Source organism: Labeo rohita, chromosome 5 (genome assembly GCF_022985175.1).
Source record: "Labeo rohita strain BAU-BD-2019 chromosome 5, IGBB_LRoh.1.0, whole genome shotgun sequence".
NCBI classification, from domain to species: domain Eukaryota; kingdom Metazoa; phylum Chordata; class Actinopteri; order Cypriniformes; family Cyprinidae; genus Labeo; species Labeo rohita.
The window spans coordinates 18,991,406-19,018,076 of record NC_066873.1 but is presented as its reverse complement, the minus strand read 5'-3'; the positions used below and the strand labels follow the sequence as shown (position 1 = coordinate 19,018,076).

General features: G+C 35.0%; 1 protein-coding gene across 3 annotated transcripts in view; it reads left to right on the top strand.

Moving 5' to 3' along the window:
* The window catches only part of adamts3 (ADAM metallopeptidase with thrombospondin type 1 motif, 3), a 107,804-nt gene that overhangs the window by 67,685 nt on the left and 13,448 nt on the right, over nt 1–26,671 (top strand). The window contains exons 14-21 of one of the 3 annotated variants that reach the window (XM_051110488.1): nt 185–318; nt 2,407–2,530; nt 8,722–8,778; nt 11,133–11,216; nt 11,649–11,729; nt 14,909–15,072; nt 22,504–22,660; nt 23,516–23,648. In XM_051110488.1, coding sequence (XP_050966445.1) covers nt 185–318; nt 2,407–2,530; nt 8,722–8,778; nt 11,133–11,216; nt 11,649–11,729; nt 14,909–15,072; nt 22,504–22,660; nt 23,516–23,648 — 934 coding nt within the window. The remainder of the gene's footprint in view (nt 1–184; nt 319–2,406; nt 2,531–8,721; nt 8,779–11,132; nt 11,217–11,648; nt 11,730–14,908; nt 15,073–22,503; nt 22,661–23,515; nt 23,649–26,671) is intronic. The other 2 variants (XM_051110490.1, XM_051110491.1) reach the window with 2 other exon arrangements.

The window sequence follows — 26,671 nt, the reverse complement described above, 5'->3', positions numbered from 1 at the left end:
GGTATTAAATAGAAGCTCAAGAGATTAATCAGGTGGAAAATGTCAGACCTAGTTCAAAACTTTAGGACCTAGAAGTACATTAATTTTCATTTTACTTATATATTACATGATATTATACTGCTCAGAGTCAAGCTGTGGTCTTTCTTATCAAATAATATTTCTTCATGTTTTTCTATATTTTCAGCCAACAAAAGATGTCACCTTTATTGCCAGTCAAAAGAAACAAGTGACGTGGCTTACATGAAGCAGCTGGTGCATGATGGGACAAGGTGCTCTTACAAAGACCCATATAGCATCTGTGTGCGTGGAGAGTGTGTGGTAAGTGTTTAAATTTCAGATATTATGTCATTCTTATTTCAGATATTAAAACTGGCGCTAGTGTGCTAAAACTTAATTAGCACAAATTAAAATAATATTGCTAGTACTTTTCACAGTAAGACCGCTTGTTTAAAGCAAAAGTGAATATCTATGAAACATTTGATGCCATGAACTTCGCAAACTTAGGCTGAGGCTCACCTTCAAAATCAGTATTGTTCTCTTTAAAAATCTTTTCATAATTATTTAGTGTCATACAATAAGAATGGCAGCAAATATGTAATTACAAGAGATTGTTTTTGGTCAGTACACTTGTCCATTTGCTTGCCTTTTTTTTCCCATCAGCACAGAAATATATATATATTTTTTTTACTTCCAGATTTTACTTTATTTTCAATAAAGGATTAGTCCACTTCCAAAATAAAAATTTCCTAATAATTTACCGACCCCTATGTTATCTAAGAAGTTCATGTCTTGCTTTCTTCAGTCGAAAGAATTTAAAGTTTTCGAGGAAAACATTCAAGGATTTTTCTCTATATAGTGGACTTCAGTGGTGGCCAACAGTCTGAAGGTCCAAATCACCATTTTCAAAAAAAAAAAATAAATAAATAAATAAATAAGTTTGATTTTTTTTTTTTTTTTTTTTTTTTTTTTTTCACAATTCTCATATTGCACTAGCTCGTCCTCACGCATTACATAATTAAGTTGGAAAGGTCACGCGTGGCGTAGGCAGAAATACCAACCCAGTGTTTACAAAGTGAACTTGCAAAGAAAGTTAAAACGCCGTACCCTACCATTTTGAACCGAAGTACACAGAAGAAGAACTAAGCGTACAACGTTTCCAACATGATTATGTACTGCGTGAAGTCGAGCTAGTGCTAGATGAGCATTTGTGGTTAAAAAGTAAAAAGTACATTGTTGTATTTTTTTTGTTTTTTTTTTTTTTTTAGAAAATGACTGATGTTTCACTAGATAAGACCTTTATTCCTCAGCTAGGATCATGTAAAGCCCTTTGAAGCTGCATTTTGGACCTTCAACCCAGCTTTGAAGTCCACTATATGGAGAAAAATCCTGTAATGTTTTCCTCAAAAACCTTAATTTCTTTTCGACTGAAGAAAGAAAGACATGAACATCTTGGATCACATGGTGGTGAGTAAATTATCAGGGAATTTTTAGTCTGAAAGTGAACTAATCCTTTAAATGATCTACAAAGATATTCTGAATGTTGGTGGAATATTGTCAGTGTCTGTAGTTCATTTCTCAGCAAGATGCACTTAGTAGATGCTCTCAGAGCAAATAAAATATCTTTCGTTTCTATTAAGTTTTGTGCCTAATTGCAAAACAGCAGCATTGAGTGTAGAGGGACATAGTCTGAAATTAAAGTATTTGCTGTACCCACAGACTTGTGACTAAAATTCCTGTAAGACCAATTTGAAACTTATCGCACACTTCTGAAAAGTTAAAAATGAGTCTACACATATGATCAGTTTGAATTGTGCAAGTGCAGGCAAATCTGTCACACTGTACAGCCTTGTTATGTTCTGTTATGAATTTGTGAGTTGCCTACTAGTTGTAGTTTGTCGCTGAGCAACTGAAAGTGCAGTGTGTACAGGATGAGTGCCACTTCACAATGAATGGTGTTTGAGGAATGGATCTCTCTGGATGGGGTTGATAGAAGTACATTGATTTTTGTAGATGGAATGGACAATGAATAGTGATTAGCTTTGGGGAGAAAATGATTGAAAGTGTGTCAGCTAGTGTACAAAGGCTAGGATTTATTTGTAGATATATATCACCTTTTTAAAAGTTTTGTTCAGCAAACTGCTGCAGCGTGTCTCGTATTTGTCAATGTCAGTTTGTACTTTCGAAAGAAAAAGAACCGTTTCTTGGTGACACTTTTGTCTGTGCCCAAAATAGCAACATGGGAGATACTTCAAAACCATCGCAAGCAGCTATAGTTTAACGATTTCTGATGCAGACGTATTTAAAGATGAAAGCTTGAAGTATTTCTGATAGCACATCTTGCCTCTTCTCTCAGTGTGTCTTGCATATCCCTCTCCCTCTCTTTATCTTTCTCTCCCTTTTCTTCAGAAAGTGGGCTGTGACAGGGAAATTGGCTCCAATAAGGTGGAGGATAAGTGCGGTGTGTGTGGAGGTGACAACTCCCACTGCCGAACTGTGAAGGGAACCTTCACCCGGGTGCCTAAGAAAGCCGGTAAGATACTTTCCTCTTTCCTGGGCCACTGACTTGCAGTATTTTCATTATATGAGACGGTTCTTTATTCAAGACTGCAGCCCTGTCATTAAGTTTCAGAGTCTTCTAGTTCAAGTACACGTCTGGAGTTCACTTTACTTTTAGGGGAAAAAAATAGTGATAACCCTGGAATGTTTTGAGATTTGAGTTCACACATTTATTTTTCATATATGATGATATATTTATTATATTAGATGTGACAACTCAAAAACACCAGATGTCTTTAATACTTTAATGCATGTGTGATTTATTAATAAGCATTATTACTGAAGTATTCAAGAAGGAGTGTGAAAACTGCTTTTAATTATTTGTTAGCACAGCTAGTTTGCATACACAGAGAACCTCTTTAGTTTAAAAGATCATTTAAGAGCTTTACATGAATGAAATTAGGATAGCATTGGGAAAGGTTATGAATTAGGGTTTGGATTTGATCTGGGAATTATTTTGTGGCTGCCAGCATGGATCAGATTGGGATGGACTGAGATCAGAGAAGTTTTATACAGTAGCAACAGAGAACAAAGGAGCTTATATTTGGAATTTGGTCACATTCATAACAGATTTTCAAAAATTAAAAAATGCAGTAGTTCTGTATACAAGGAAGTCTGGGTATGAGTTATACTCATATAGGTTTATATTAACGTTTAATGTAAGTCTCAGAGAGAGACAAACTGGTTAATTTTTAAGCCTCCCATGGTTCGTTCAGTGAGTTTTCGACATAAACTGCATTCTTCACACTGGGTTGTCATTTTGCATGCGGCTCTCAAGGCCCTTCCTTGACTCACATTTTAGGCATTTCCCTGATTCTGTATTGATATTTCATTTTTATTATGATACTCCTACTCTAACACCACAGAATGTAAGAACAGTTTTAAAGATTTAGAGAACACTTTCACATTTAAGGGCCATCTGTACTTTCCTTGCCCTTTGCATATATACATAAATGACCACACTCAAATATCCATTAGACCCACTCAGTCTACATTCAGTCTCAGACAAATTGGAGGTATTGCCTATATCTAGAGAATACCATTCATAAAGAACCTCATAAAGAACCTTGCAAGTGCAGTAGCTGATGGTATAAATGTACTTATGTGTAGCTTAACAATAGCATTTCCTTGACTCTATTTATAGCCTATATATTCGAATAAATTTAAGTAAAGCTGGCTATACATTTGTGGCTTATAAAAAGCAGGCACATTTGTTGGAAAATGTCTTGCTTTCATTGGTCCTAATTCATGCAATAAAAAAGATTCAGACTTGGATTTACATCTATTATTAAAGGGGTCATGAACTGAGCAATCAAAATTTCCTTGATCTTTTGGCATATGAGAGGTCACTGTACTATAAAAACATGCTGTATGTTTCAGAACTCAGAAGTTTCTTATTAATCTAAAAACAGCTTATATTGAAGCCAGTCTGCCAAAATGACAGACTGTTGAATGTGCCACTTTATGACGTAATAGTGTGGCCTGTTTAGCCCACCGATTCATGCATGTAATGTAAATAACGAGAGGCAAATGCAAGTTTATGCAGAAACCAAACAATACACAATTTGATGAACTTTATTTTTAATAAAGTGTCAGACTGCGTCAGTACGAACTTGATCCTTTGTTCACTTAATTTTACCACGGATTCGTTTATAAACAAGGCACGATTCGAAGCAGGATTTTCTAAAAGATTGAAACTAAAAGATGATGCTGTGTTGACTATGTTGGATCTGACAGTTTTTATTACGTGGTCACTATTGCTTTGTCTGTCACTACAGATCGTTTGGTATGTGAGCATTTATGTGCTTTTAACCTATATCACAGCAGCATCCATTTATGAAGTATGTAGGCTGTTAAACATACACAACTGTTAGCCAATCCAGCAGTGGGCGTTTACTTAGGAGTCTACAATTTGTCACAAATTCAAACAGAGTGTTCTGATGAGGGGTGTCAAACCAGGACAGAAATTATGATGTTTTTTGATGTTAAAATCTTAACATTACAAGTGGACCTCAGAGAACAGTACAAAATGAAAAATAAAGGCAGGTTATGACCCCTTTAGCATCCTTTTTGGGGATCCAAACACGAATATTGAGTGCCTAATTACAAATGTAGTCCAAAACATTTTCTGGTTAGATTCTTAAAACCACATTCGAGTCGCAAAGGCATTTTGACCACATCACATTTGTAGTTTAAGCACATAATCTATTGTGATGCCTCACAGGCCACAATGATCGCCTACCAACCTGTCAATAAAATATTGCATTAAATCAAGAACTTTGTTGGTTTTGCGCAGCTTTAAAAGAAAACATAAGCACATAAATATGTGAACAATCAGCTTTAAATGTCTTCAGCATAAAAATAATGCAATAACATTGCAAGTGACATTGTAAGTAAAATGTAGAAACATTATTAAGACCATCCGCTCAATTAAATCGATCACAGGTGGACACAAGAGACACATTTGAGGTGTTACTACTGAATATAAGCATCGATCTGTATCTTCTGAGCACTTGTGGATCAGGTCACCAGAGGTGGATGTTACTTTCAAGTGTAAACAGGTTCTAAGTGTGTGCCGTCTGACCTTTCATTAGATTTCATAGGTACCAGGGTATCAAAATCAATATTCTGAAAGCTAAATAGATACGTGATATTACATGCATTTTTTCATTTGAGGCATCTGTGGTAAATTACAAAAATACCTTTTATTTTAGGGCACACACACATACATACTGTATCACAGCAGTCCCACATGGTTATCTCAGTGAAAAACAACATCACTCTCATGCGAATCGAAAGGGGAAGGTGAATATACAGCACGCATAAATAAGAGAAACAAAATACATGTCATATACAAGACTGATCTAGTAAAAGAACAAACCAAGAATATTAACATTCAGGACCACTGGGCTGCTTGTGGAGGTAGGCGCTTGGCTCACCTGTAAACACAGAGAGACAATAAACAACATTTATTGCATTTATGAACTCACAAAGCTTCCCTCAGGACTCACATTACCACTCCATCTCGACTGTCTATTTTGCATACAAACTGCGTATAGTTTCTCTTTAAACTCCCTCTCCGAGTTTCCAAAGATGTGCAGGAGAGGAGCCTGGTTTTGTTGCAATTCTTGCTTTTTTTTATATGTTCTGGTTTCCATTATTCAGGCATTGAGTCGATCATGCTAATTGCAGATCAGCCAATCTCTACAACACTATGTGACATAGAGCCAAGTACCATTGGCAGTGAATTCTAAAGTGACGAACATATTAAAAACCAGGACATTTCGTACCCGGGGAATCACAATAGATGTTCTTCTACAGACAAAGCAGAGCAGCCCATTACCGAAAAGTCATCAGGTTTTGGAGGGAGGCGTGTCATTATTATTCAGCCAACAGCTGTCAGGGATGAAAGCATGGTGGTCGTCTAATTGGTTTCCTTAAGCAACCATCACTTTACTTTTTATTGGTATTTGCTAGTTGTGCAGCCCTAGTGGGAGCTTGAGGCTTGCAATGGAATTCATTTATAAATAGATTCCCCCATTGTGCTACTGTAGCATTTTTAAAGAAAGTTTTAATTACAGGATTATAATTTTAGGATGTTTTGGCACACTGTCACTGTGCCGTAACAGGTATTCAGTTAAAGTACCTAGAGCTCCAGCCTCGAAATTTACTTCCTTCCCAGTGTTCAGATGACCTAACAAAACTTGCAGGCACACTTTGTCTTCAATTTTCACTTTAATATGTTTAGTCTTTCTTACTTTTTTATATACCTTAGTAAAAAAAGGAACAGATTTAAAATGCATTTATTTTATACTAAGTATAAGTCTATTATCATAATTACTGACATATCGCTCGAGACTGATATTTCAACTGTAATTAAACTTTATTTGGAGTATTATTTGTACTCAATGCACATTTCCTAATATTAGGCCTAAAATATGTTTTAATGTCACTATTGATGAGGATTGTATGATCTTTAAATAATAAACATTTAAAGTGTACCTGAAGTATACTTGCAATAGTTTCCACTTTAGCACAATCAAATATACTTAAGTATATCTTTAGTTGATCTTCAGCCCTACGTCCGCAAAATTAAAGTGCATAAAAAATTAGTTGTTCCAATTTAGCAGACTTTAAATATACCAGTTTAGTATACTAAAAGTACAATTGCAGGGTATTAACATGCATAAATGTATGTTTAGTATACTTAGCATAAAATACATGTATTTTAAATACATTTTAGTACATTTATTTTTCACTAGGGTATATCTTGTAATAAAAAATAATGAGTTAAGCAAGCCATTTGTGCTATTTGAAATATATAATTCACATGAAAATTCATATTTCACATTTATTCATATTTAAACTTTATATTTAAAATTTAAAAAAAAATCACAATTCATATTTAAAAATTAGCATTTCATTTTGTTTTTAAGCACTTCTAGTTTAAGCCCCATCCATTTTTTTTTATTTATTTTTTTATTTTTTTAATTAATACATATATTTAGTAAGGATGCATTAAACTGATCAAAAGTGACAGTCAAGACATTTATAACATTGCTGAAGATTTCTATTTCAAATAAATGCTGTTCTTTTAAAAAATCTATGAAAATGATCATGGTTTCCACAATATTACACAGCACATCTGTTTTCAATATTGATAATAAATACATAATCTTTCTTGAGAATATTAAAGTGATTTCTGAAGGATCATGTGAGACCATTGTTTTAAGTTTTTGATCAAATAAAGTTAGACTTTAGGAGACTTTCTTTAAAAACATTAAAATCTTTTCAATAATGCCACAGTTCTGGTACTGTTGAAGCTAGTTCATTACACCTGCATGAAACTGTGCCTCTGTACAAAGCCTGTCAGAATATTGTCACACTGCATATCATAACATGTTTGCTTGTTCTATCATCCTGCATGTATGTTGATAAAGATGGCTTGTCTCAAAGCAACAATTGTATAGTGGCCTGATCAGTCACTTAGCAGTGCATGAGGAAATGAATCACCCAGTTGTTCAAAAACAGTTTTTGGGCCATTGGTGGTTTTTATTGCTAGAATCCTTCTGCTATTTCGTCCACATTTGTTCCTTTTCCAATTAGCTGATGATGTAGTTGACTTAATAGCACACACTGTAAAAATATAACTAAATGGAGAATGTAAAGGACATAATTTTCCTCTATTAATCCTGTTCGTTTAACTCCATGCTGTATTATACTTGTGATTAGAGAAGAACCCGAATGAACAAAGGACAAGGGCCTGACATCTTTATAATGGCCCTGGAAGGGTTGTCAATCCCTGCATGTACATTAGCTCATTTAAATGCAATCTGGGAAAGTATACTACTTACAGTTCTTCAGAGCTGTGCCTGCTCTGAACCCAAATTGACATTATTTCTCGTAAGATTATTTAAGATACAGTAATTTTAGCATAACTATGTAAATCATGTACTGAGAATAAATCTTAACCATGTGGCTCTGGCACAGCATTTCATTTCCGTAATTTCCGGAGCTACATAATTTTAGACACATACAATCACAACAGATCCTCAACATGTCTTCATATGACCTGCTATTTATTAACAAGGTGGCATACAGGCCTATACAATGACAATAACGCACACTCATGCTAATGCATGATGAATGGCACAGATGGCAGGACAAATGTGTCTAATGGATTCAAGTGTGTGTTTGTGTTGCCTTTGTTGCATCTGAAAGACATGGCATGTGGCATTATTGAGCTGATGTACATTATGGGAGCATCTTGTTTTTGGCAAGATTCCTAGCTCTATTTGAGCCTTTCACATGTGTGTTATGAATGCAGAATGTGCAATTCCGTTAACTTTAATTATGATGGTGTCACATGTGTTATATATACTTCTGACAGTGAATGAATGTTTCATTCTGGCTCTAACCAGAATTTGCATGATGTTCCTGAATACTGATTTTGTCATACAGTGTGTATCATAATGGGTGATTGTACACAATTTGTGATGCTTATCATGCTTTGTATCACAAATTTGAATGACAGTTCCTTATATTGTCCTTTCTTATTATCCTTACTATATTCAACTTATTGTTTGCATGAACTAAATCAGCATTTTGACCTTTCTCTATCTAACTCTACCTTGTTTTATTGTCAACTGATCACTTTTTTAACAGGAAAAAAGTTAAGCAAGAGATCCCAAAAAGAAATCCCTGTGTTGGAAAACACAACCTGCAAGTATCTTATATTGTTTAATCCTACACGTCTCTTTCCTGTAGTACTGCTGTGTTTTGCTTTGACTGTAGCTTGTAGCTTTAAAGCATTATTCAGCAGTTGAACTCTATTAACCACATCTAAAGAATACTGTCAATTACCCCAGAAAAAAAAACTCTGATTCGACTTTGTTTATAAAGCTCAAAGAAAAACCCATTGCATTAATGCACTTACCATGGATGCCCATAGGGCAAATGTATTGAATAGTTTAGAAGCAAAAATGTGAAGGTCGCACTTTTCTTGAAGCACTTGAATTATTCAGTAAAATTGATCTGTTTAATACATCCTCTTGAGGTAGAAACTTTTGATTCTGCATTATCCACGACATTGCTGTGTGACATTTGTTCCATGTAAACATCATTTTGTAGACAATTACATCCTTTGCTTATATTCTTGTGTAAATCATAAAATTTGACTACTTAAACAGGTTTAACAACTTTGTAAACTCAAAAAAAGTTGGTAAGCATTTCTGTGACTGCAGACTTGTGTATTTTTATATATATATATATATATATATATATATAAATGTTAATATGTTAATCATTTGCCAATTTAAGACTATTCTTACAGTAAAGGATAGTTAATCCAAACATTTAAATCATTTAATCACCCTCATGCCATTCCACACCTGCATGCATGTGTTTCTTCTGTAGGACACAGAGAAGATTTTTTTGAAAAATGTCTCAGTGCTTTTGCCCATACAATGAAAGTCAGTGGTCTTCACTGTTGTTTGGACCATAGATATGTGTAGGTAGATGCCCTAGTAGCAGCTGTTACTATAGGCCGCAATACGTAAGCCGTCCGCCATATTGTAATGGTCAAAGCAGGTCTGTGAACTCTCAAGAGCAAGTTTCCTGTATGTCTGCAACATTAGTTGCATGCATATGTGAATATCTATATCTGTTTCAATTTTTTTTTTTTAATTAAGATTTGTACAAGTTTCAGGTTTGATTTATTTATATAGCACAATTTAATTTATTTATATAGAATCAATTATACATCATTCGAAAGCTGAATAAATAAGCTTTCCATTGTTGTGTAGTTTGTTAGGATAGAACAATATTTTACCAGAGCTACAATTATTTGAAAATCTGGAATTTGAGGGTGCCAAAAAATCCAAATATTGAGAAAATCACCTTTAACGTTGTCCAAATGCATATTACAAATCAAAAATTAGGTTTTTATATATTTACAGTAGGAAATTTACAAAATATCTTAATGGAATGTGATCTTTATGTGATATCCTAATGATTTTTGGCATAAAAGAAATCCAAAATTTACACAGTATAACTAACATTGTAACATTTTGCTACAAATATACCTGTGCTACTTGAGACTGGTTTTGTGGTCCAGGGTCACAATTAACCTGTGTCCACCAAAGCATTTGTAGCCAGCTGAAAACAGCCAGCTGGTGGTGGTTCAGAACGCTTTGGTGGCACAGACCTGGAAGGGGCAGGTGAATTTTAAAAATGTAAACATTTTCATGAATTCGGAAGTTTACAGAACGGCTTTATGAATGACTTACATAAAAATTCGTTCTGCTCTTGTTCCAAGAAGGTGGACACATCGACCTGTCTGGAGTGGTCGAATATGGCATCCACCTATATATATCTATGGTTTGAACCCCATCATTCTTCAAAATGTCTTCTTTTTTGTTCCATACAGGTTTGGAACAACAGAAAGTGATTTTCATTTTGGGTCAACTATCCCTGTAAATAAGGTTCCTGAAGAGCTTAATCAAAGATGTCCATATTTCTCATTTCAAAATAGTACAAAATATAGTATAGTATAGTAAAAAGTATATAATATAAATCTAAAAAAAAAAAATATATGAAAATAACATGAAAGCGAGTAAATCTAATAGGATTGGTATATAAACACGCTCTCTCCTTTCTTTCTCTCACACGAATACTGTACCACATCCCTCCCCCACCATCATCACACACCGACCATTATTTCTGTCCATCTTCTTTAATCTCTTTTCCTCAACCCTATTTGATTCTGCTCCTTTTAGGCATGCACTCTAACCTCAGCTGAACTCTATTAGGATTACCCAGCAGCCCTATCTTTCTCTGTCGATGTCTTCCTGCCCACATTAATCGATGATAAAACCTCCCAGCAGACGTTGCCTTAAGTGACTCGATCCACCATTGCAACGACTCCCATCCACCTTTTTACGTCGAACTTGTGTGTTAGACGGGTGCCGTGCTGCTAGAGACAGCTTCAAAGCCTAGCTTGGGTTTAGAGGCATTTAACATGTCAGTGACAAAGAGTGCAGGGCAAAATGACATAACAAACCCTTCTTATTCTAAAGGGAAAACAAGAGGAGCCTTTTTGCTGCCGAAAGGAGCTCGCAATGTGTATCTGAATGAAACGGAGGATTCTAGAAATGTGATGGGTGAGTGGTATCATGCTTTGCAGAGGAATGGGCATTGGTAGAGAAGGCAACGTTAGCTTTTTTGTTTTCTTGTGCTGCAAAATGACTCAAGGCGCTGCCATTCAGCATCCTTCTTAATTAGCCCTACATAACAATCATTCACGGTCTTCATTTTCACCTGACATTGTTATTTGAGCTTCTGAAGGATGAATGTATGAAACGAATGGAAGAGGAACCTTCTGTCATGTTTTTGTCTTGTAGGCTTGTCGTGACCCTGCTTGATGGACAGTTGCAATAGTCTGACTGTTCAAATCTGAAAGCTTTAGTAATGTACTACTGTAGAAATGCCTTCTAGTGATGCCCATCTCTGCAAAGATCAAACCGTAGTAGAACGTCTTAGCTAACTAAATGCTTTTGCCATCTCTCCCTTTTGCTTTTTTCGCTATCGCAAAGGTTACCTAAAGATGTTTCTGATTCCTCCTGGGGCTAGACATGCGATCATACAAGAACAAGAGGTTTCTCCTCAGATTCTTGGTAAGTGATATCTGTCCTCATGTTACTCAAGCTGAACAGCAAGAAGATCAAATGCATGCTTATGTATTCTGTGCCTGTTCCGGGTAGCTGTGCTTAATGGATCCGTATCACTCCAATACATATCCATCGCACCGAAGTATTAGCATAAAAGAGAGCTTGTGCATTTGCCTGAAAGTGCATTAGATAGAATTTAGACTCACTGATTTTAGAGACAATCACTGTCTACCACAATTTGCCTGAGTCTTTGTGAACCACAGTCCTGAAACCAGAAAGAAAATGGGTGTTTTCATGCCATGGGTACGTTTTGGACTTTACAGTGGGTTTTAGAATAGCGTTTTTTGATTTAAGAGTAATATCATGTTTTGCATTTTGTTCCACAACATAAAGTAGCTCAGATTTGAATTGTAAAAACATTTTGTGGTTTTAATGCAGAGGTTGCTACTACAACTACCCAGAGCCTGCTTTGATGCGTTAATCAATGTTAATGTTGTAGAACAAAACATGAACCTTTCTGTAGCTCAAACAGTAGAGAATGCCACTAGCAATGCCAAAGCTGTGGGTTTGATTTCCAGGAAAAGCAAGAACTGATAAAATCTGTGCTTAAATGGAGTTTACTTTGCTTTGGATAAATGCATCTGCCAAAGGCGTAAGTGTTAATGTAAAAGAAAGTTTCTTAAAGTGATGTTAACCGAAGGCTTTATTAAACTCATAAATCAAAAGTGCTGTTTTAGAAACCCATTAGAGATCCTGAGACGACCCATGGAGAACTACAGTAGCTTTCTGGGTTGACCTGCTAATTCACATTGTGATTGAACAGCTCCAGTTGCCATTGAAATATGAGCATTGCTCCATTGCATTCCTCAGCTTTATGTGAAGTCAATACTGCAGAGTTACATTGCAGAATGCGAATAAAAGACCGTTTTCATTGCTAGTTCTGAATTTTTCTAAAGACGCATGCTTTCTTTGAGGTCCTTTGTTAATCGATGTTTCTTTTTTTTTTTCAACTCTGAACTGTAACGGTAAGACAAAATTGTTTTGAGCTTTACAGTGTCTATTCTAACTGCAAAGTTAAATGACAGAAAAACAAATACATTGACTGGCCCATTTTCTTTATTCTATTCATTTTGAAAAGTTCATACTGACAGCAATTATCACTTTGTAATGCACATAATTGAACAAGTTGCTTTTATTCCAAGAATATTCCCCATCTTATAAGTGCTTCTCCATAAATGTAGGAGTTTGAATATTACTTCTTGGTAGTTGAACTTTTAATTAAACTTGACCTTATTTTAATTAGCTAGATAAGCTGTTCAATGCCTCACTTAACTGCCCCAGTTAACCTTCCAAGAGGTCTTCCAAAGGTTTTCTGTTTCAATAATACTTTCCTTTGGGGGGTGCCTAATAGCTTAGTAATACAACTTGAGTTATTCATATATTTAACCTAACTGATTGCAATAATTAGATTCCTTTGTAGGTTAAAATGCTATAGTTTAGCAATTTATATGGTACCTGTTTCTGTAAATATATATGGTACCTGTTTCTGTAAATTGAATGTTTTAAGTAATGTATGTTACATGTGAATTCCCATCAGTAGCATGCATGGTTCATCTGATTAGATTTATGATTAACACCTTTAGCATTTATTCTGCCTAGTTTAGTCTATTTGCAAGTGAGCAAGAAAAACTAACCATATTTATTTTATTCTAAATTTAATTTTATTCAGTAATTCACACAAAAACTAAAATTCTGACATTTACTCATGTTAAAAAAGTGACATTCTTTCTTTTAAAGATCACAATTTTTAAATCAAAGTTTTTCTTTTTCTTTCATCTCCTAGTCAGCATTTACTTTTGCATAGAAGCCCGCAGCTGAATAATTGCAACTTTTAATTGCTTTTTATCTCACAATTCTGACTTTTTTCTCGCAATTGTGAGTTTACATCTTGCAATTCTGCCATTTTTCTCAAAATTTCATGATACAAACTCGCAATTCTGACTTTTTTCAAATAAAAGTTGTGAGATATAAACTCACAATTGCGAGTTATAAAGTCAGAATTGCAAGATAAAAACTTTTTTCCTCTTTTTTTCTTGCAATTGTGAGTTTATATCTTGCAATTCTACATTTTTTCTCACAATTCTTTTTGTCTCAAAATTGTGAGATATAAACTCAGAATTGTGAGTTATAAAGTCCAATTTTGAGGGGAAATAAAAGACTGATATGTTCTCAGCAAGTTTATATGTCACAATTCTGACTTAACTCACAGTTGCGTGTTTTAAAGTCAGAATTGTGAGATATAAACTTGCAATTCTTAGAAAAAAAGTCACAATTGCAAGACATAAGCTCGCAATTCTGACTATTTCTCGGAATTGAGTTTGTCTTACAGTTCTCACTATAACTCGCAATTGTGAGTTTATATTTCACAATTCTGAGAAAAAAAAGTCAGAATTGCGAGATACAATTGCAAATAACCTTTTTTACTGTTTTATTCAGTGACGGAAATTGGCTTCCACACTTTTGTTGTATGAAAGTGCAAAACATTTTTTTTTTTTACACCACAGAAGAATTTTTTTTTCTTGGGTGGATTATCCTTTTTTAAAGTTGCAATTTAGTGGAAATCCTGACAACAAATTCATCATGCTAAATGTGTGGAAATCAAAGGTCTGCTTTGGTTTCATTGCTTCAAACCTTTTCCGCAGTCTTGCTTCATACTTTTATTCAGTATTATTTAAACATGTACTCCATATTTAATGTTCTGGAACCTAACCTCATTTTTCACATTACAAGTGACATTTGATGACTTGTAGCAATGGTGATTGTCTTGACGTGTGCGCAGCTTTCCTTGTAATCACCATTGACATTCAAACGAATGACCAACCAATTGCTCTCATTCTCTGAGTCAGACTGTGTCGCCACTTATACATGTCATTATGTCAGTGTGTCACACAGTCCTCATGCCATGTAGTTCAACAGCATATAATACTAGTATTATGTTTCTGAAAAAAATTAATAAAGCTTTTAGACATAGAAACGGCACAGTAAAAAGCTTATTGTTTTGACAGTTAAACATCTGATTTGATGCCTGACACAATGGCTTAATTGAACAGAGTGATCCAAGTCATTCTGTTAACGTCTTCTCATCCCTGAACTGTTGAAGAGTTGTAATTAATTACTGATTGCAGCTATCAAGAACCAGGCAACCGGCCATTACATTCTCAACGGCAAGGGAGAAGATGCAAGATCTCGGCGCTTCATCGAAATGGGAGTGGAGTGGGACTATCTCATTGAGGACGATGTCGAGACTCTTCACACTGATGGTCCACTACATGACGCAGTTGTTGTTCTGGTAAATACAACCTCCTCTAATCTAATTTCTAATCTATTTAAGTATTAGTGATGCTTGATATACAGGTACCATATATATATATATATATATATATATATATATAATTTTAGATATGCATATTGTCTTTGTGTCTACTGTGTCCTCCTCATGTTCCCTCCTTTCACCTTCTTTATTCATGCTTCTAAGAGGGTGCAACATGATTCAAATTTATTACCGATTTACCCCATTATCAAAGGCCAGTTGCGTGGCAACATATATATTCCCTCTGATTTCCTTAATTGAGTTCAGAACTCAATGGGATGTAAATTGTTTGGTTGGCCATAGTAACCATTGTGTAATTTAATTTTCTCTAGTTGCATGTGTGCAAAGAATGAATACCTCTCTTCACATTCTCAGATGTTCGAAGACAAAGCAACATGCTTTTCCTTCCCTTTTTGGTATTAACACTTTTAGTCTTCATTCTCTGGCTGGTAAGAAGGAATTATGGAATAATTATGGATTATGCCGAACAGTTTTTGAATAAGTATGTTAATGAAAATGCAAGGCTCGCTAATCATGACTTGCCATGCCAAGATAAAAATAGAATGAAGCTAAAAAAACTACAACACTGCAGAGTGTGAAGTAGAGTAAGTGCAGGCTTAGATGAGTGTGTGTTTGTGTGGGATACATGCAGAGATCCTAACACCTCCCCCACACACGGTATATGGTGTTGCTCATCATGCCACACCGTATACTGTACACTAGAGTCACAGCTGATGTCAGTCGATTTTTTTTTCCATGATGTTCATCAGAAAATCCAGACTCAGAGCAGCACACTTTTTTTTTTCCTCATGAGAATTTCTGACAGAAGTGTAAAGCTGACATTTGCAGCTAGAAGGTGTTTGTGAATCTGATGTAAATTAAATATGTGGAACAACTAGAACAGATTGTTTAGGTACATCGGTGAGCTTAGCAGTTGTTATACCAAAATTCTTGGCTGAAGATTACTGCAATTGACCAATCAGAATGAAGTACACCAGAGACACACTAATACCCCATTCACATTTACAATGATTTTATTGCTGTCAGGTGCTTGTTGGCATTCATGCTGCTGAAAGCTCTGACTGCTAAAAATCATGTCAAGAGGAGTGATTATGAATGCATGAATCAGCCTCATTCTGAATAAGCACATCCACATATGACACTGGAAATTATCAACACTCAACTGACTTTTTATCACTATTGTGATTTACTTTTTAAGATGACAATTTTAACATGATTTTCCGACAGATTGTTTACATGCACACCATTACACTGAACCACCTAAAATCACTTTATTAAAATAACCCATTTTACCAGTTTACATTCGAATCAATGACCCGTCAAATAGGGAAAACCTGCACAGACTCATTGTCCTCTCATAAGCCAGATTCAGACAGTAATTGTTTCTCATGGAGATGTTAGTCTGTGATTTTATTGCTGTCCAAATCCAGAATGTAGGTGTTTTTTTTCTCCCATCACCCACGTAAAATTCCTGGCTGAATTATTTACTGTTTTTTGTAGGGCTGCCCTCAACCAAATATTTTTCTTGTTGACTAGTAGTCATTCATTTTAAGCTTTCGTCGGCTATTAGTTGTATGTTTATTAATAAACCATATAAATCATAATAATGAGCCTTTAATTGCCTTTAATTGCCTACATAGCCTAATAAGCGCATAAAAAAAGCTTGCCACAGTGCACCGGCAGATATAAAAATGATGAATGTGTCAAGGAAGGTGAGGAGCAAAGATAATAATTATTGATAAACTAGTGCTTTCTTTGTTTTTGTTTTAGGAGATATAGGGCCCTATTTTAACGATCTAAGCGCATAGTCTAAAGCGCACGGCGCAGGTGCACTTAGGGCGTGTTCGAATCTACTTTTGCTGTTTTAAGCACAGGAAAAATGGTCAGCGCGCCCAGCGTGTTGTCTAAAAGGGTTGTCCTTTTCCATCCTCTCCCATCCTTGCTGAACGTGATCATTTCCGAAAGCGAAAGTGAAACCAAAAAAACAGCTCGTATAAGAAAGCAATTGACTATCCATTATGACATGTAGGCAGTTTTATATTTATGTACACAATAATAATCTTTCACATTGTAGTCCTTTATTTTTAATATTGGCATGTTTGTGTGCTGCTGCGCGTCCCTTTGTGTGTAATAAGCAGAGTGTATGTGCATTGTGCACCTGCCTATACCTAACACGCTCTTTAAATAACAAAAAAAATACTGCACCATTGACCAGGTTTTAGTTTTAGTGCATGAAAGGGCTCAAAATCTGTGACGCTGACTCATCATCTCCATAGTAGTGTCTCATACAGACATAATCATGTTTCATACAGACATAATCTGAGAATATTTGTTTTCTGTTTGAATTGGTTCATTTGAAATAAACATTTTACTCTCTATAGATACATTTTTCATGTCAGTAAGGCAAGTATACACAGAGTTTTGGTATTTCAAAGTCCTGTTTGCTTTCATTTTTTTACAAAATCACAACATTTCGTTGTTATTGTGAGTGCACACAAATAAACATCGAGTTTTTACAGATTTGAAAGATGTATTACTCTTATCTGTATGACCAATAATGACGGAGTATTTTAAGAACAGGTGACTGCACCGGTGCCTCCATTTGTCACTATGCAGTTGAGTGCGCTACTGTTCAGCTTACACACTCCACACAAACACTTCAGTAGTGTACATTTTACTAGGTTAACATTAGATTGAGCTGCCATTGAAAGTTGCTACTACATACGTCTTTCAGATGAAAAGCCATATCTGAGGTCAATGAAAGATAGGTGAGCGTTTGGATGTCCTGCCCGATGTACTCTATTACCACATAGACCAGCCATTAACGACTTGTCCGTCACAGACTGCGTGACTTCGCCACTTGCTGTGGATTTTTTTTTGCCGATCACTGTATGGTAAATAACAGTGATTTTCATGTTCATATATTAATGAATATTAAATTAGATTAAATGCTGGAAAGTATTTACAAGATCAGTATTTTATAACTGCTATATCTATAATCTCCACATTTTTTAATGACATCCATCATTTTGAGAGATAAAATACAGAAAACCATTTCAACTACAGCATGTCTATTTTCCAATTTTAAATAAATTTCAAATAAATAGGATATTATTAAAAAATGAATTTATTCTTATTATTCCAAGCATATGACATTTTCTTTACAGCAGCGCATTCCCGGGTTGGTAGGATCACACACTTTTCCACTGTGAATAAATCGCCATCTGAATGCATGAATTTTATCACTGAGGTGCCATGCAAATTTATTTCCACAGAGGTCCACATGAGAAACAATTACCATTTAAATAGGGCTATATTTGAAGTTTCTACGACTCTACCTCTTGTCCTATGGCTGCATGAGAACATTTTTTTAGTGGCATTTAGTACGCTTTTTTGTTACATATTAAACATGCACACTTTAATTAACAGATGGAAGACAGATTTAGGTGTTTACATGCCAGGGCGAAATCAGGGTAATGGGCAAAAATATTCGTCGATTGATTTATGCTTAAGCTGTTTAGGACCTTACGGCAAAAAAGTAATAAGGTTTACGTGACCGCACGTATTATTGGATTATTATAACATAATCGATTGAAGAGTGTGTATTTAAATGCAGTCAGTTCTATGAAGACCAGATCAAATTCATTGCTTGTAGCAGAAACAGAGACCTTAGAAGAAACCGATTATACATTTTTGTTTGAGAGATGGCTCAGTATTTAACGTTCTATTGTGTGAAATATTCACCGCCTCGCACTTAAACGGCACTACTGGGGCTGCGGGTTTTATGAACTGAAGGTCCTTGAGTTAAAGGAATATAAGTGAAGATCACCCGTGTTTAAATGTGTCAGTCAAAGCTTCAGCTTTTCTTCATCTCTCTAAACTCATTCTTTAGCCTAGAGATCAGAGCCCAGTGTGAATGTGGGAAAGAAAAAGAGAAATTGTACTACATACACTGACAGCTGAAACACAATGCAAGTGACGCCAGCGACATTGGGTTTTGAATGGGTTTTTCAGTCGTGGATTGAAAAGAAAATGCGAGTGAGAGTGCTTGCTACATAGAGATGAGTGGAGGTTGTGAGGTATTGTGGTGTGATGAACATATTTGAGGAGAGACAATAAGAGATATGGTGACAAGACAAAAACAAATGAGGCAGTTCTTAAAAAAAAAACACTTATAAGTAACCTATAATAAAGCCTTTGGGAAATAGAGTTGTTCGGTCACTGGCAGTTTGCATATGAATGACACATTGTGAAAAGTGGGAATGCATAATTATAGCATAATTATATAATTATTGTTGAACCACATTTACATTGGAGATGATAAGGAAGAAGTGTTCGAGTTCTCCAGTTGGCATAAATTATTTAATGTTGAATTCTATATACTGCATATATGGTACATTGAATGCTCAGGTTATGAATATTTATGTTTTGCTGTTGGTTGAGGTGCTGTGAGTTTGTGAACATTCTGGAGTTATCTTTAGTGATCATTTCTTATATAATATGACCTTCACCTAAGTCTTTTCAATTGGTAATGAGGATTAGATTGAATAGTTGCATTGAATTTCAGTTCCTAGCAGATGTTTTACTAAAACCCTATGCTCTTGTCATAATTTCATTTGTTGGGATTTGAGACTAATTTCAGGGATTGTAAAAGGCTACGCTCACTCTGCAGATCTTAGTGCTCAATTCAAATTTTTGCTCAGATCAGATTTTTTTTGTATAGCTGTTCACATTTTGTTTTAAATATGGCCAATATAAGATCTCATGGTTCTGAACTGACCTGCATGTGCAACAGAACAATACGAAAAGGGTTGCCAGATTTTCACAACAAAATCTAGTCCAGTGCTTCTTAAATCTAGTCCAAAACTAGCCCATTTCATGCTGGGGAATAAATATCGCGTTCAACCCAGTTAAAAAACAACTCGCGGCAGCAGTAAAAAAGTAGCCCAGTTCCATGGGAAAACTGTGGACTTGGCAACACTTGTGCAGGGCAATGTCATACGCAACTAAACACGTTGGACATAAAGTAAGCGATTTTGAGTTTATTTATTTTGTGATCTGCCGCAGAAGAAAGTGAAATTATGCACAGGCAATATGAAAAATAAAGACAAGGATGTGACAGAAGAGAGATGAAACACTCATGATACAAGCCCTCATGTTTTGCTTGTATATAAAGTTGTCACTGTAATACGAGTTCTGATACATTGTTTATACTTGATTGTCTATAAGGATATGGATCATAAATATTTTGTGATTTTCTTCCTGATATGATCATGCTTCTTTCTTTATTTTCCAACATTAGCACACGTGTTTAGATTAGACGGATATCATAGCCTGCATACGTGACACAGCCAGACATTTACGTATTACTTCACTGAATTAATATCATGCTATCTGTCATCATTCATGTAGCTCAGACAGTACAGCATGGCACAAATAACGAGGATATTGGTTTGAAAGCCAGGGAATGCTTAAACTGATAAAAGGTACTGTATGCATTAAATGCAGTGTATGTCACTTTGGATAAAAGCCAAATGCTTACAGTAAATGTAACTAATAAATGTACTGTAAAATTGTAAAGAACAAATAAATAAATAAATAAATAAATAAAACCATCAACAAAATGAGTAAAATAATTGTTGCATACACTAAGAACTTTTATGTGAATATCATACACTAATATAATTATGTGAATAGTATAGGCCAAATGATTAATGCAGAACTTCTTTATTCAATCACAATTCTGTCTAGGAAAAACAAATTTTAAATACATTTAATTTATAAATTGCTTGCTATAAGAAGTGGTCAGAGAAAAGAGAGTTTTCTTAATCATGCTTAATCAGGCTTAATCACGCCATCTTTTGTAGAGGCCGTAAGTCTGTGATGAACTTTAAATGGTGAAATGCTGTGGGCATCAACTTTTGGAGGTTTAATCTAAAAAAAAAAACAATATTTGGTTGGTAGTAATTTTGTATAGCTACACCGAAATATACTAATGAATTTCATAAATAAATAAACATTTTTATGCGCTAAACATTTTAGGATGTAGGGATGGGTTATGCTGGGAAGTTATGTAGGTTCATTTCTCTTTACAGTCTTGCTTCAGGCCAGTCTTATAATTTAGCTGTCTCGCTTGAACTCGTTTCAGGTCATGCCACAACAATTCAGCTAGATTAAGTTGAAGGCTTTGTCTTGTCAAAGCACAACACTTCTTATACATCCACTTTGCAATTCCACTCGAATATTTCCTTGTTTAGGATCTTTTTGTGTGGTATGACCTACTTTCTATAAAGCATATGCTAATGGAAAGACACATTGACATTTGCCTATAAAATGTATTACTACAGTCCATAATTTGTCAATTCTGTCATGACCACAAGCCGTCTGGGTTCTCAGGCTTGCAGAAACCCCAAAACCATGATCTTTCTACCACCAAGTGCCATTGTTTAAATGAAGTATTTGTTTCTGCTAAAAATTATTTTATTTGAATGCTGTGATTGTACTCTTTAAAATCCTCCCTGGACCCGCAAGGTGAATTTATAAGCACAGACATCAGCCAATTTAGAAAATACATCTTCTTTATCTACATCTTTAGATGTGTTTTAAGCCTTGCTAGGAGAGAAATTAACAACCTAGGCAGAGCAAAAACAATGTTGATTGTCTTCCACTTGGACATTATTAGTAGATTTATACAGGCCGGTGTTTTTAGTTAGGGTGTTGTGACCTTTACACACACACAAATTTGTTTCTGATCAGTGCGTGATTCATATGAATGCTGTTTCAATTTAGTTACTATTTCAATTTACAATGACAAATGGGAATGTAATTGGCACACAACATGCACTGTCTGATAGTCTTTAATCACATCCTTTTCATTAGTTGCTACTAGTTACCTCAAATTAGGACAAAATGAATGCAGGACTTTTACTATTTTAATAGGTTCACCACCTTTTTCTCAAAATGCAAAAATGACTTTGAATAGGTTTAAAATTGCCTGTGCTGGCTTCTGAATGTTAATCTCTGACTGCATATTGATTTTATGTCAGGTTGCAGACATAATAAAAAAAATAAGAATTGTTATTAGAATATGAATGTCTTAAGCACGCATGAAAGTGCAAGTAACAACAGAAGTAAAATGAATGCAAAATTAGTTGTCCTTGAAACAACTCCACAAGCATGTGGGATAAAGCTTGTCATGCTTGTTTCATTTTCAAATGTAATTAAACAGATCCTCGTCTGAGTCATCTCACACAGAGGGCAACACATAAATCTGCATACTCTTACATATGCATGAACAAATGCTAAATCCCCACGTACATAACCGAACGCCTGTAAATGTCACTTTGCTATTTCTGAAACTTTTGTCCTGCTCGTTTTTATCTCCATTAGATTCTACCTAAAGACAACGAGACAAGGTCCACGCTAATGTACAGATACATCATCCACGAAGATTCAGTGCCCCTTAACAACAATAACGTCATTCAGGAGGACACGTATGAGTGGGCACTGAAGAGCTGGTCCCAATGTTCAAAACCTTGCGCTGGAGGTAATGTTTACTTTGTATGCTTTCTCAACTCAAATACATACATTTATTTGTATAGCACTTTTCACGTTGTACATAGTTTCAAAACAGCTTTTTAGAAAATCATGATGATAACAATTCTTCTTGCCTTATCTTAGATCTTAATGTCTTCTTGCCTTATAGCTGGATTTAGCGGATTAGAGCTGGGTGATAATATAGTTCACATTTCGCAACAATACAAGCAATCAAGCAGCTGAATTAGTATATATTGCCATATGTGGGTATATTGTATGTATGCCGTTTGTGACGGGGGTTACTCTCTTAAAAATAAAGGTGCTTTAAGGTTTTTCACAGCGATGCCATAGAAGAACCATTTTTGGTTCCATAAACAACCATTCAGTCAAAGGTTCTTTGAAGAACCATCTCTTTCTTACCTTTTTGTAATCTTTATGAAGCCATTGGTTTATCCATGATTCTTTATGGAACCATTTAAACAAAAAAGTTCTTCTGTGGCACCATGAAGCACTTATATTTTTAAGAGTGTAAATATGTTAAACTATTATCTAACATTAAATTAACGTAAATTAATTTTAAAAAGTAGCTACTTTTAATCATAAAAAAATATATGATTTAAGACATGCCCACATTAGAAGTCTTGACCTTCTTGATCATATCCAATAAGTCAAATTAATGTTATACGTCTTTTTAACATAACCTATAAATTTATATTCAGTTCATTATAAATTAGTTTAATTTATTAGCTTATTCATTTTTACTTAACCAATAATTGTGACACCCAAAAAGGTGAATAAGGAATTTTATTCTGGTTGCCCAGATTGTTCATGACTGGTAACATTATGCATGTCTTTTCATCTTTAGGATTCCAATACACCAAATATGGGTGTCGTAAAAAAGGTGACAACAAAATGGTGCACAGAGGCTACTGTGACATCAACAAGAAACCCAAACCTATTAGAAGAATGTGTAACTTACAGGACTGTACGCAACCACAGTAAGTCAAGTTTAGTTTTTTTTTTGTTTTTTTTTGCCTTTTTAGTGTTAAAGGGGTCATCGGATGCCCATTTTCCACAAGTTGATATGATTCTTTAGAGTTTTAATGAAAAGTCTCTATTATACTTTGATTAAAAATTCTCAATGGTTTTGTAAAACAACACCCTTTTTACCTTGTCAAAATTAGCTCAGCAAAAATCATCTCATTCTAAGGGGTTGTTCCTTTGAATGCAAATGAGCTCTGCTCACCCCGCCCCTCTCTACTCTCTGTGGAATGACAAGCTTGTTTACTTTAGCCGCATTTAGCCGCTAAACTTCCTAACTACCACGTTATAAGGAAAGGCGATCACTAAGATTCATAAAAAAAAACGCTTATACACACTTCTGCTGTAAGTGAAGCTGGATCACGAATGATTTGCGCGAACATAGACGGATATATGTAGATCGGAAGGTGCATTCCCTTCACAAACAATCGTAATCCACTGCATCTTCAGCGGCTCAGATGTCGGGAGTAAATGACACACACAACACCTCAATCGCTCAGTCAGAGATATTCTTGTCTAACTTACATCCCTGCTTCGGCATCGAAACAAGGAAAGTTACTGGACTGTGACAGCTGGTCTGAGGTAAGAGCTCATGTCAATCAACTATTGTGGGAGCGGCCTCTGTGGGTGTGACGGCACACTGACAGGCATCTGAGAATGGCTCGATTTGAAAAAGGGGATATTATTTTTACAGATTAATTAAAAACCACTGCATGGATTTTTATCATTATAGGGTAGATTTGTACATACACTGCCAACCCACATTAATGTTCAAACAACATGAAAAAGTGAACTTAACATCCGATGACCCCTTTAAAATGGTTACTTTGGAAATGTAGTAGGTTACAGATTACAGGTTACGAGTTAGTATTTAAATGATTACATTTGATTACTTCCTGATTACCGTTCTAAATTTAAATCTCAATTTTTTTTTCTAAATTGTTAATCATTTTTCAAACATTTAAAGCAGGCAGGGTTAACCTTACAGTTACTCAACACTGATTAATGTCAGACATTCAAAATTTTTCAGCACATTTTTAAGCACAGTCACCGTCAAAATCAGGCTTTAGCACCTCTTTTTACTTTAAGATCGGTCTGAGGCTAAATACTGATTTTAAAAAATCATAACAAGATATAGTTTAATAACTGTTATACTGTTTTTGAGCTCAAATCTTTGTATAGCTATGACAGAAAACACTGGCATCTAACAATCCCTTGGAAAAAAAAGCCAAAGGCAAATAGGAAGTGAAACAGTTAACAAATAAGCATGTGTCCTATTCTGTGTTCTAAACTCCTGAAGCTTTAATGTCTCATATTTTAGAGCAGTTGATGCAATTTTGGAAAGAAATCAATCAAATCTGTAGGTAATTGTTTTTGTAATCATTAACATTTTCATAAGTAACTGTGGTTTAATTACACCTTTTTTCTCAGTAACTGCAACTGATTACAGATACACTTATTTTGTAATTAAATTACATAATTTTGTTACATGTGACTAGTTAGTCTCCGGCACTGGCCATTTTTTGCCTTTATTGTAAAAGGATAATGTAAAAAGTATGTAAGGGAATGTAAAAGGAGCAGACATGAAGCGAAATGGGATAGAATTGGGATGGCATCGAGCCAGGATTCGAACTTGGGAATTTAAACTGTTTTTAACACTTTTTGTAATACCTGTAGTCTTTTTTTTTAGTGGCTTGTCACGGTACAGTAAGTGATTTTTTATTTCATCGTATTTAACTCAATCTAAACATCACTAAATAATGTAAAAGCACTCATACTTCCCCACTCTGGCTTGGAGAGCTCAGAGCTGGGTTTTGATTGCTTTATACCATTGGGAGGTCTACCTTCATTCATTTCTCTTGTCAGAGGCTATGAAGAAATCTCAGAGTGTGATTGTGCATGTATGGGAATAGTTTGCCTCAGCCTATAGTTTCTACTGAATGTGTAGCCTTGGATGATTTTTCTGTAAGAAAACCAGAAATACAGTACATTTGTAGCTGCTTTTATTCTGTTTTTATCAAATATGTTCATGGCCTGCTTATGTGATTAACTCAAGGAATGTATATATATGAATTATTAAAACATTTCTGTGTCAACCTACACAAGTCACTGTGCACATCATATCCACACAAAGAACATCTTTTTTATTTAAATATGCACAGTAGAGTGTAAATGGCATATAATGTTTATCACAACATCACAAACCCACTGCCTCTCCACCTATTAGCTTTGACAATATTTGAGTACTCTGGTTTGAAGTGCTCTTAAATAAAAAATAAAATTTAAAGAACGTTAAATTAAACATTAAATTTTTAGTACTCTCTCAAGCAGATATTCTGCTTTTATCTGGCATAGCTGCATCTGTCATAGACTCGATTGAAATATCAGTCTTGATAATAAGTAGCAACAAAAGCAGATGTGCTTTCTGCTGTTCATAGGCTTCTCAGTCTTCACAACAGATCCAGCTGTTTAATAATCATATCACTACATGAAAAATGTTTCTATGTGACCTAATTGCTTGCAAATGCAAATGACATTTTTACTTTTATTCAGTCTTCCAGCTGAACTATAGAGACCTCTTGTACTGTTTGATTTATACTCAGTTATATTGCACTGAGATTTGCCATCCATCCCCATTGTTTGATCAGTTGTTTCATGTGTGCAAAAGCTTTCCTTGTTTTCTTGTATGTCTGGAACATTCATCACTTTACTTGTACGTCTGGAAAGCATCACTTTACTTTAAAAAGAGATTGGGACAGTTGAGGTTTTGCAAATATGATGATTGTGATGTAACAAAATAATGAGAGCATGGCTCATGAATGCATTAATTAGGTTATAGATAAATAATAATATGATCTTTTACTGTTTTTATAAATAAATAATGATATTGATCCAACATTACATCACTCATTATAACACATTCTAAAGAAAAAAAGAAAACTGTTCATTCTGAAGGGTTGGCCATGACAAAATATGTCTC